Raw genomic sequence first — 12,224 nt, forward strand, 5'->3', positions numbered from 1 at the left:
AGACGGGTCATGGTTCACTTAGCCTAGTGATCGTCTCAAAATGCAACTATAGATTTGATCTAGACCATGAAAAAAAAATCATACTTCATTCTTTCTCACATAATAACCGGATATTTGACTTATTTGGCCGGACTCCGGATCAAATGTGCCATTTATATAACAATTTTCTAAACAGTATTTTCTCATAATTTTTATATTTATATAAAAGGTGCCTTTTCATATCTTCTTTTTAAAAAAGTTAATTTCTAATTTTTTTTGTCGAAGTAACTGTTTGATTAAGGTGATTGACACCAACTACTTGTTAATTTTTTTAAAAAAATGATTAGGGTGTGCAAAATCATGAACAGAGTAAAAGAAAAGAGTGGAGAGCAATTTAGAAGAATGGTAACATGAATAGGAGAAGTGTGTGATTAGGTTTCCAACCAAACAAATATGATTAGGGAGTATAATCTTGTGTTTTCTATAGTTAATATTGAGATAGGATTGATATTTGACCAGCATTAACCACTTAAACCTGGGAGCTATTAGTGTAGAAGGTTAGGCCTCTGCTGCTCTCCCACATAGAAAACATTATGACCAAGAACAACGTTTAACTCAGTTAGAACAATATTTTGCAAGGTTTTAAAGACGCGAAGGGTTAGGATTTGCAAGTCTCAAATTAACCCGTGATGTAACATCTAAACCACTAGTTTTATACATAAAAACTAAAATAATTATGTTATCACAACTTTGTTTCTGAATGCTGAAGCTGAAAATACACTTCCATGACACGCTTACGTTCAGGACATGTAGAGTAATCAATGGTGATCCATGTTCTCCAAATCAGATGCGAAGCTACATAATTTTAATGTTTTCCAAAGCCAGTAGAATCCTGTATTTGTTGACCAATTGTTGTGATTTTCATCACTTACACCAAAACCAAAATGCAGGAAGCAAGTTATGTTCCTGTCTGATCAACCAAACACAAATAAGTAAATAACAGAGTTTTCATAGTTCATATAAACAGCCAAACCACCCAAAATCTAAAAAAACATTTTTAAAAAAAGTCGTGCTAAAACTCCGTCTCCTCTGAATGAAAAAAGGCCTTACCAGTTACTAAAAGATACCTAAACACAAAAAAAAGACTGTTATCTCGTCTGCAAACTGGAAGACCAATCTGTACACTGTGAACATTGCAACATATCTATATTAAACTCAGCAGTAAAGTTCAGAAAGTGCCTAGATCCAGCAACATGCATAAGCTAACCAGCATCATTCGTAATTTACCTGCGAATTAAGGGAATTTTGAACCGTTGTCAGAAAAAACTGATCATGTTTAACTACCGTATAAATCAAGGAAAAGAAGGATTATAAAGAACAGGTGAATAGCAGCTTAGTCTTGCATTTACCTGTGACAGGAAACTCTTTGCATAAGTATATAATTTAGGGTTAATATTTTCTGTATTGTTATGTATAGGATTAACATAAAAGACGGTTAGTCTTAGCTATTCCAAAAGCAGGGAAAGTGTATATATCTTTCTGCTAGGGGGTCTTAAGCTGTGATAGTTCACTCAACATTCTGCCATATTTTTTTCTTTCATCTTCAAGCTCCTTTTTAAGCAGCAAAACCTGCATGAATCATTGTGTAAATTTTATAACGAATATTGGTTATGTCAAAGATACTTTGCAAATACCATACAATGTTCATGTTCGTTACACTAGAATTATTTGCTGTAACCTCTTCTTTTCCCTGTTATTATCCTGAAGCAGAATATTTAATCACTAGTCAAGTCTAAATACCACATGCTTGATGCTTGGCCACTTTAGTGATATTGAGTTGAATCAAGATTTGATATTTTTCTGTAACAAAATTATTTTCAGTTACTTTTCCTCGCCAAATGTCCAAAGTTCCAAACATACCCTCTTCACCATTGACCATTCTTCACGAATGAATGAGATACTGACACCATATCAGTCGTTGAACGTACCTTCTGTGTAAGCTCTTTCTCTCTCTTCACAAATTCCAAGCATCTGAAATGTATATCAACCAAATCAGCAGATAAAATAGAAACTGATAACAGATTAAAAAGACTTTTAAAAGAGTACGACTCAGACGTGAAGATACTCCTATTCCTTTGATTGACAATGTACAACAGTACAACTACACTATCATGTATACCTGCAAATTTTTTCTTTTTGAATCTAAACAACTTACTTCTGCTGAAGTTTCTTATTATCTTGCATCATCAACATGGCCTCCCGTTTACTCTGCTCGTCTGCACCAAAACTGCCAAGCTGCAATTAAAACTGAGTTGGTCAGAATCATGGAATAACACACTGCATCGAGGAGGCTTCCCTCAATCCCCTTGTACCATTTTCTTCCTATTTGTCTAAAAAAGGTGCCATAGTACCAAACAGAAGACAGTAACCAGTAACTATCAACTGAGAAGTTTAATCACTGTAAATAATCAAACAGGGGAAAGAAATTGATAAGAGAGATTCAGCTCCTGCATCCGAGATGATCAAATAACTAAAAAGAGAAACACAAAGCCTTGATGGCCCGTTTGGTAGCCGGTCATAAATGGTGTCAATGGGAATGAATTTGTATGTAAATTTGTAAGGAAAATCAATATCCATTTCCATGGTAATGCTAATTCGCTCAAAATTATCTCTTTTTAAAAAAAAAATTACCATTACCATTTGGGGAGTGGTATTAGGTGGGAATGCAAATTTATGACGAAAAACACCAAGTATGAGACAAAATTTCATTACTATGAACATCATGATGTTATTTTCTTGTCAAATAACACTTAGATTTATTCTCATTCCCACCATTTATTACCGGCTACCAAACGGGCCGTGAATTCTAGCTAGAGTGATATATTTAGATAGATATGAGCCATATGGGCCATAGATAACACCAGTCTTAAGTATTTCGGAGGGGACATGCTTAACCATCACTTGCAATTTTTAAAAAAACATCCGAAGAATGGACGGACCTGGACATGGGTGAAGTTCTCCGTGGTAGTAGCATCAGGTATTATGCTGCTATGCGTACTTGTATGAGCTGAAAATAGGGGATTCTTTGTCCTTGTTGAATCTGTGAGTCATAAACATAAGGGGAAGTTATATGTGCTATACATGGATTTAAACACAAATCTGAGCCAACTGTCAAAAAAGTATTTACCTAGCTGCTGGCCTTTTCTTTGAGATATAGACCCAACAAGTAAATCAACTACAAGGTCATCATCGTCATTGTCTGGATCTGACATTGTACTATCATCCAATTCTACAGGTTCAGCACAACAATCATATGATGAGTCTATTGAAGACGCACGAGGTTTTCTAGTGACATGATATCCTATAAGTCCACAGTGATGATCCCTACAAAATTATTTGATAACATGCATCAATTAGCGGCCAATTAGCAACAGCCAAATAAGCAAATATTACATCCGTTTCATAAAGATCTTTACGGTTACTATTTGCACAAATATTAAGACAAAAATGAACAAGTTAGTTTTTTTGAAAGGAAAGTCGAGCTTGTTAGTTGGATATAATAAAATATGGATAAAGTTAGAGAAATATGTAAAAAGGTGGGTGTGTGAAAGAAAAAAATGAATAAAGTAAGAGAAAGTGAGTGGAAAATTGTAAATATTGTGGGGTAAGAAGGGTAAGTTAGTAAATTTTCATGTCCACAAATAGAATACAACAAATTGTAAAGAACATTTAAAACGGAAAGTGTAAAGATCATTTTGAAACAGAGGTAGTACTTCGACATGACAATCTTTCGCTTACAATGTCACACACCCAAGGCAATGATCCCTTCATTTGATTGTAGAGCAAGCTTGCCAAGCTACCTTAATTACTTAATTGCAGAAAGCTAAGCATCCAAGATGAAAAGCAGATTAACAAAAATCCAAAGGCAATACTGGTGCAGAATAAAAGAAAACAACAAACCATAACCCTGGGAACTCTGGTTAATGGAGAAATGTGGCAGCACAAATAGTTAAAGAGAAAATGAGAAACAATATTATTATGTTATGCCATCAGTATCACTGCCACATAAACCGGGGATAAAAAACTGAACACCCACCAATATTCCCATGCCATTTTCTTCAAGCGTGTTTCAAGCCTTTGGAAGAGGGAGGTCCTCTCAAAATCTTGTTTGTTATGAACAGGCTCAGCAAAGTTTGCTTCCAAGACCCCTAAAGAACATTATAATAGTCAAAATTTCATGCATATAACATTATTATGTCATACAGTTTCACTATGTGATCTAGAGAAAATACCAACGACGCCTCTTCCTCTATTCTTCATATAGGGAGCAACTTCCCAAAATGGCTGCAATGAAGAAATACAAATTAGATAAGCTGGTCATCAACCTGAAAAAACATGCTAGAGTATACATAATTTCTACACACAAACAAAAATAACTTTTCTTCAACCTTTAATACTGCAGCTTTTATTTCATATTTCTGAGAGATTTAATGCTTCAGTTTTAGATGAATGTGATTCTCCCAAATTGAAATTTCCTTGAGCAGTAGGGAGAACAGTTTCAATTTTAAAGGTTTGAGACAACAAAACATTACATTCACGGTAATTATGAAGGCAATTTCTTTGGAACTAAAAGTGGATGAAGGAGATCTAAATGTTTACAAGGAAATAAAGTCCGTTGAGTCGTTAACGTACCATTAAAATAATTTTTCAGCATGAGGTCATTAAAAGAGCTGAGAGAGTTTTTGCTGAGCAATTTTCAGTTGTAAAAGAATATTTCATATGTCAGAATAAACTGGCCTTCACATATGTTGTTTCTTGTGAGTTGCATGAGTTCCTAAATAGACAGTCTCAAGAATCACTAACCATTTTAACCATTTTAACCATATATCTTGGAACATGATGACATTAACACTCTTGCACATGGTTTTGCTGCACACACATGTAAAAAATCTTCTTAAAGGAGGCTTACAACTTACCAATATAAGCCGGTTCTTATGGTAGACATTGAAACCATGGATATTGACATCATGCGCTTCCTTCAGAAAGCCTATAGTTGTTATTATGTCATCCTGTGAATTTCAGTCAGAAGCATGCTCAACTTTATTTGTGGACATTTGAAGTTCATAACTGATAACAAGGAATCAAGAATAGTTCGAGTAACTCTGAAAATGAAAAAAAAAATTGCACACAACATCAGGTATCATAGTGACTGGCAAGATAATTTCTGGTTGCATTTACTTTTTTTTTTTGATGCAAGCAAGGAACTTCAAATTAAATTAAAAGTTAAGAGCTACAACAATAAAACTATGGAGGTCTATCCTCCAAAAGCACATCTGAAACAAACTCCGGGGGTCATTTACAGTTAAGCAATAGTGTAGATAAGTACTATGAGATAAGCTTTGGGCACTTTTTGAGTGGTGAGATTTGAGAAAAAGAGAAAGTTCGGATCTGAAGCTCAAACAAAATAACCCATGCCGGACATGTTGCACATGCATAATTGCTAGCATAGGTAGTTGTTTCTGGGGAAAGCAAATCATGACGCCAGCACACCATAGCTTCCCATATGCTGGGAAGAGAAATCTATTCTATTTCTTCATGTTCACCAAAATTACCCCAATGCCTCTTACATATAATCATCAGCAATTCAGCACCAACCAAGGAAGCCAGCAAAAACAACGCAGGAAGTAACAAAAATCAAAATGATCGTAGAGAACTTACTCCAATATCAGCTAACAGTAAAGAGCATGCTTGCATAACGAGAATAATTACAACAGAGAAAGCAGAAGCAAATGAGTTTACCTCTTTAGTTGGCCTATTTTGAGGTCTGTACACGATAAATTCTGGGAATTCAAGGTCACCTGTTATACTATGATGCTCAACAACTTTTCCACACAATATCATACTAAAATTCTGGGGGAGCTGCAAGTACAAAATGGACAAGTAAACCTGCAAAGAGAATAAGATTTATAATTTGTGAGCCTGATTTCTTCTGATTCGTGGGACCCCTAGTAAATTCAGACTGACCCGGAGGGAATAGCGGTATTGGTTGGCAATGTGCTCTTCAGTCTTCAATCTTCTTGAATCTTTCCGACCATTGTTTGAACCTTTCAAGCGAATATCCTATGATGAAAACAGCCAAGTCATAATTTGCAAAAGATGATGCTACCTCACTTAAAATCACTTGTTGCTACTGGTCCATTTTCTTTTGGGTGGGACATTTCATAACACTGATTCATTTATGATACCAATACAATTACTTATCACTTTCATGATGATACAAATTATGTATATCTTCTCCATTACAACACAATGTATAACCAGATATTTGATTATATGCATAAAACATAAAATTGACAAGTGATCTGAAAGGGAGGGAGTAGAATATAGTCTTAAATCTTAATAGAGAAATAAACAAAGGGAATAAAGAGACAACCTCAGGGTCACTATTGAAATCCAACTCCAAGTGTCCATCATCAGCAAGCCACAAATTATAGATGATAATTTTGGTACCATGAGATCCAATACTATCAAACTGCGCGCCATCAATTTAACAACTGAACTAAGTATAGAACTAGAGTACTTGAGCCAGTAAGTACAATTCAGCAATAAAAACAGCACACAAAGGTGAAAAAAATAAGAAAAACAAGTCAATCCCTTCAAACCACTGCAATGCGATTAACAACAAGACATGTGCATAAGTTTGCAGTGAAAGACGTTAATGATCTTCAAACATAAATCTAAGGTTATAGTGCTATCAGATTGTAGGTGAATTTTATGCTGCTGGTGTGACGTGGCTTCCATAATAACGTGGAGAAAGACATGCAATTCATTCATTAATTCATTAACATAAGCTGCGGTTATCCACTAGATATAAACTGTAAGCAAAGAAAACCGTTGATTTTCATCCAATTGGTAGGGAGTGAGTACAAGAATCAAGAACAAAAATAACAATGGCAAAGGCATACACTATTTAACATGGATAATCAAAATTTGAGAGAAAACTTCCAAACAATATTTTGAATTGAGAATATTAGTGCACTCCAATATCGATGACTTGAATTATGAGTACACCCCAACACAAATACACAATGGTGAATTCAACCATACCGTCACTCATTCCCTCAAAGCTTATGTCGCATGGTCTCTCCCTCATTGAGCATCTCCATGGTGTATATCACTCTCTCACTGTTGTCTAATTCTTTTTGAAGCACTTACACACAATAGTGTTTGCATATTGTCCACTCTCTATTATCCATAACCATATAACCCCCTATGTATAGGACTCTTACCTTCCAACTAAGATTATCTAACACAATTAAAATATCTTTTACTTTCACAAATACATTATAAATACCATGACTTCATCTCTTTTGAATTTCTTTTAAAAATCTCCCAAAGAACTGATTCCTCTCGGTTTCATCTAATTGAGGGCTAAGCAAAGAATGAAAAGTTCATCTCATACCTTCATTTCTCTTTCCTTTGCTAATCTTCCCTCTTTTCCCTATCAACTCATTTCAGGAAGCCAAACAAGCTACAAAAAGACAATATGCACACAAGGCATTACAGAATTTGTCCGAACGTACTTGCTTCAGAAGCTCTGCTTCAGTTGAATATGGAGACCACTGCAAAATGATTGAAATATTTGATTGAAAGCTCTCTCTACTATCACGATATAGAGGTTTCCAGGACGCAGTTGTCAAAGTGTACTCATAATCAATCTGTAGACATGTCCAATGGCACCATCAGACTAGCTATTAGCCAGGCATAGCGATGAAAACTAGTTAATAGATTAAGTAACACAGTATTAAAACCAACATAATTTATGCTCAACTTCATTGAATCAAGGACTACAATAACAGTGTGATTCAGATAGATAGATGAACTAAAAAATACCCAGTGATATTACTTCAGAAAGACAGAAACACATGGTGTGACGCTCATTTGAAAAAAGAACTGATATGGATATCACCTTCAAAGTCCCACAACAAATTTACTTGACAGGCAATACATTGGACTTCAAACAATCAATGATTTCTATCATTTACAATATGTCCATTCTGATGTAAATATCTCAGTAATGGGCTGTAAGTTAAAAATAGGAGGGTTCTAGATGACTTTAAATTTATTTTGGACAAAGTTATCTATCAGGAGGATTCAGTGAAAACTGAAAAGATATTACTCAGTATATCCAAGAAGATGTATATTTACCATAGGTATTACTATTCTGTCCATGCCTGTGTGAGACAAGAATGTATAGGAAAGAAGACCAATGCTTTGGGTTAATATCCTGAATACAAAACAAACACCGTGAATAAGCAAACTTACAATAAGCATATGCACCCAAAATGAAATCCACAATTTAAAAAGCACCCAGTAAATCTGGGGAGGGAGGGAATAGTATTGGGCACATCACAGAGCTTAGAAGATAGAAGGCAGAAGTAAAGAAGTACGTAGATGTATAACCAATAGAGAAAGGTAAAAAAAAAAATTATTAGAAATGACATACAAATATTCATGCAATTCTTAAAACAGCACTTTGTAAAGCTAAATAGCAATAAGCAACTTCATCAATAGAAATCCAAAGTGTGAGCCTATTTACAATGAAGCTCAAAGGTTCATCAGCATTGCATTAAAGTGGCTGAAGCAGATGTCTACCCGCTAATTTCTCACTGTAAAGTAGCAAGTCATTCCAATAACAAACAAAACTGATCCCAAGAATATCCCTTATCACTTATCAGGTATCAGCAGTTGACATATATACTCGCTCAATGAATCATGTCAAGATTTTTAGACATGTTAGTAACTAAAGTGTAGTGTAAAGATTTAAAATTCATTGGTCACAGACCCACTGTCCATTTGTCGACTGAAGACTATAGCATCTGCTCCAAGTCTCATGGTGCTGGTCTTGAACCCATTTCCATCTGAAAAGCATTCAACTAAATCATTCAAAAAAAAGGAAGAAATTGAAATAATTTAGAGCATGATTATTAAAATTTAATTTAGCATACATTGCCCAATGGCCTTTTTAGACATCTTATCTGAGAATCCGAAACTCATACATCCCCTAATTGCTTTTGGGTCCATACCACCTCCATCATCTGCAAGTATCAAGTGCAGAGCCATGAAATTTCTCTTACGGATATGTAACTGCTAATAAGAAGCATGAGAATGGTGGGGATAAGAAAAGGTGTAATAGAACAACTTTTAAAATGTTCATGAACCAACTTACCTTGGATGAGCAGCGCTGGACTACCATCCTTTGGATCAGAGATTTTATCTACGATGACAAAAGTAGCTCCATTTTGTATCTATTAGATTGAGAAAAGACCATATGAAAAATCTCATCTTACATACTTCATATGAGTAACCACATGATATGAGAATAAGAAATTGGAGTTCCAAAACTGAGTTTTATTGATACTATAATGATTTCACAGAGGACAAAGAGAAGTCAAAACTCAAAAGCAGTGAAGTTCTACATCCATACAAAGGCAAAGTCAAAATTGTAACATAGAATTTTTCGCACAATTAATTGCGACATTCTTTTATAGCTCTACAGGATTTTTTAAACACTTCAATGTTCAAAACTTCAAAACAGCTCACGAAAATTTTACTAGGTAACAAAATGCTAATATATCAGCAGTAAACGAACTAAAAATGTCAGCTGAATCACCTCATCAATTGCATTGTCCAGAAGCTCCGCCACAGCTGCACGAAAAAAGTCCTCAAACATTAAGAGAATGCAAAACACATATTACAACTGTTTATGGACAATAGACAACCTTTAACACGAAAAAAAAGCATTTGGCAAAGAAGGTAATATATTTTTTAGCCAATGTCACCTCCAAAAGCCCACTTGTGAGAAGTGGCATTAGAGTGAAGGAACTTGGGGTGTACATGCAAATGAGTTTTCGTATCTGCACAAAAAATACAAAAAGAAACAAAAAGCAGGAAACTCAGTACACTGCAAAAGCACTACCCAACATGTTGGTGCAAAATCCAAGCATGATTTAAGTGACAAGTAAAATATGACATTGCCAATATTTACTGATGCAGCATAAACCAATATTTAGATGACTAACTTGGAACCAAAGATTCAGAGGAGTTCGAGAGATTGTCATAGTTTTCAGCTTTCCAGAATTGCCGACAAAGCGGTCTTGGACGTTGGGGAACAGCAGATAAATGTGTGTCCTGAGATGGAGACTGAATTTGCTCCTGTAAGCAGGTGTTCCTTTGATCAGTAGTCATAATAGCATTAGAGCTATTGTATTCAGAATTAGGAGTTCTGCCTCTATGTTGGACTTCTAGCCCTGAACTGATTAAACTGGGTATGTGGGCATACGATTCTTGATGAATTAAAGATCCAAAAAGTTCCTGGCCAAACTCGACAGCTTCTACCAACATTTTTGTTTCTGCACATGTTAACAAGTTTTCTGAAGCTAAATGCAAATCTAAGCCACAAAAAAATTGTAACAATCTCTTTTAATAAGATAAAAATGAGAAACTACTCATCATAATTAACAACCATCAAAAACTTGTACTGAGCTAAAATGCACAAACATCAGCTTTAGGATAACAATTCTTGTACAAGACGATCTCACAATTGATATTACAAGGGTGATTTATTACTTATTTCGGGGTAATTTCAGATGTCTCACAATAAATTAGCGTGAAACAGTCTCCTCTAACCCTATAAGACTCGCTTGATCTAGTTCCATTCTCTTGCATATACTTGTTCGTAGCATTTTGCGTACAGCTCTTAAAATGATTTTCAATAACAAATTTCACACCTAGTTAACTTAGGGGAAAGTTTACTCAGACATCCGGGTTTTTCCAACGGCGAAATCGATAAATCAAATGTTTGAATCCAATCAACTTCAAATGAAATGATCATTTTAACAATTTAACAATTATATATGCTTCCTCGAATAAAATTTCTAAATTCATTGAGCTTTAAATCACACCCCCGGAATAATTTTCAGAAGCGTGTTTTCTGGGTAGAGGTGAAATCTGTACAACATTCAGCAAAACCTAAAACCCTTAATTTCCGATTATGGGAATTGCATAGTTAGGTTAAACTTCTAAAACCCAGAAACCAAAATCACCATATATTGCGGAAAAGGAAATAGAACAAGTAGTAAAACAATAGAAAAAGGGGGACTTAAAATAAAATGTGAAATGCTATTAATAAAGTTGCAAAATCGTGACTTAAAATAAAATAAAAGGTTCTGATTTGTATTGTTTTTGCTCGAGTTACATTATTATTTATCAATTTCAGCTAGTTTTGTCGAACATGTGGGTACAAAACCCGACTGCATTTATTTGCAATCGGGCTTCGCTAAAACCCAGAAATTCTGGAAAAATGTGTCGTATATCAGTCAAGTGACAACAAATTCCTTTTATTTAGCCTTCCATTCTTCAGATTATTACAGTAATACTAGTTCTACCTCGATACTAGTGGTCCGAAAATGTAAGAAATCCAGAAAAATGTTTCAAAAAGTCTTGCGCGCACTAGGTGTACAATAAATTTATTGTACACCAAAATAACTTTAACCCATTTTTTTGTAACTTTAACCTAGTTTTGATTAACTTTTATATTAGTAAAAAAAGTTGATAGATAAACATTTTAAATGATTAAATGATTAATTTTATACATTATTAGAGATTTTGAAGAAATAAGTTTTATTAAAATGAAAAAATTTATCACTAAAAAAATAGATAACTTTTACCTATATAAGCATAACTTTTAAGCATTTTGAGTTAACTTTTACTCCGTTATACAATAATTATTGTACAACCATTGTAAATAAGAATTTGTGAAAATGTTTAGGGTAGAATAATACTCCGTACCTGAAATCAACAATTCTGATGAGCTTATGCTTTTGCACTTTGCAAGAGTGCATGCAAAGGATATTGATTGCGAATTTGCGATTGACAAAATAGCAAATCTGATGAGCTCTCAACTTTAGAGTTTAGAGTGGCACACAAAAAATATGGGACTATGGGAGCAATACTACATTACTACGTACAGTGTACTAGTGTCCTGGTGTAGTACGGAGGTGTAAGACTGGTCTTTGAACTTTTTGGGACGTGCTTGTAAATTGTAATCACTTGTGTACCAGGCGTTTCCTCTTCGCGATAAAAAAAAATAAGTTTTAGGTTTAATAAGTTCAGATAAGTTGTAATCATGTTCTATTAGGTCAATAAGTTCTACCTTTTACGCTCTTGCAATCAGATTTGATCAG

General features: G+C 34.6%; 1 protein-coding gene across 1 annotated transcript; it reads right to left on the bottom strand.

The window, feature by feature from the left end:
• Positions 1-576: 576 nt before the first annotated feature.
• LOC110797021 (protein MICRORCHIDIA 6) lies at positions 577-11,964 on the bottom strand. The gene is made up of 20 exons (XM_056829161.1): positions 11,830-11,964; positions 10,062-10,391; positions 9,822-9,896; positions 9,653-9,687; positions 9,209-9,287; positions 8,988-9,077; positions 8,825-8,900; positions 8,188-8,266; positions 7,563-7,697; positions 6,413-6,511; positions 6,004-6,099; positions 5,779-5,925; positions 4,956-5,048; positions 4,272-4,323; positions 4,076-4,187; positions 3,167-3,363; positions 2,979-3,079; positions 2,195-2,274; positions 1,968-2,010; positions 577-1,608 (listed from the first exon to the last, which is right to left on the bottom strand). Exons 2-20 carry the CDS (start codon positions 10,381-10,383, stop codon positions 1,522-1,524), a joined length of 1,998 nt encoding a protein of 665 aa, XP_056685139.1. The 5' UTR covers positions 10,384-10,391; positions 11,830-11,964; the 3' UTR covers positions 577-1,521.
• Between the last annotated feature and the right edge of the window lie 260 nt (positions 11,965-12,224).

This window comes from Spinacia oleracea, chromosome 5 (genome assembly GCF_020520425.1).
Source record: "Spinacia oleracea cultivar Varoflay chromosome 5, BTI_SOV_V1, whole genome shotgun sequence".
Lineage (NCBI taxonomy): Eukaryota > Viridiplantae > Streptophyta > Magnoliopsida > Caryophyllales > Amaranthaceae > Spinacia > Spinacia oleracea.

Excerpts from the sequence above, each read along its gene's own strand:
- LOC110797021 (XM_056829161.1), bottom strand. The coding sequence starts at position 10,383 with ATGTTGGTAGAAGCTGTCGAGTTTGGCCAGGAACTTTTTGGATCTTTA. Across the intron at positions 5,049-5,778 it reads AAAATAGGCCAACTAAAGAG|GATGACATAATAACAACTAT; the intron begins GTAAACTCATTT and ends TGAAATTCACAG. Across the intron at positions 2,275-2,978 it reads AGAACTTCACCCATGTCCAG|CTTGGCAGTTTTGGTGCAGA; the intron begins GTCCGTCCATTC and ends TTTTAATTGCAG.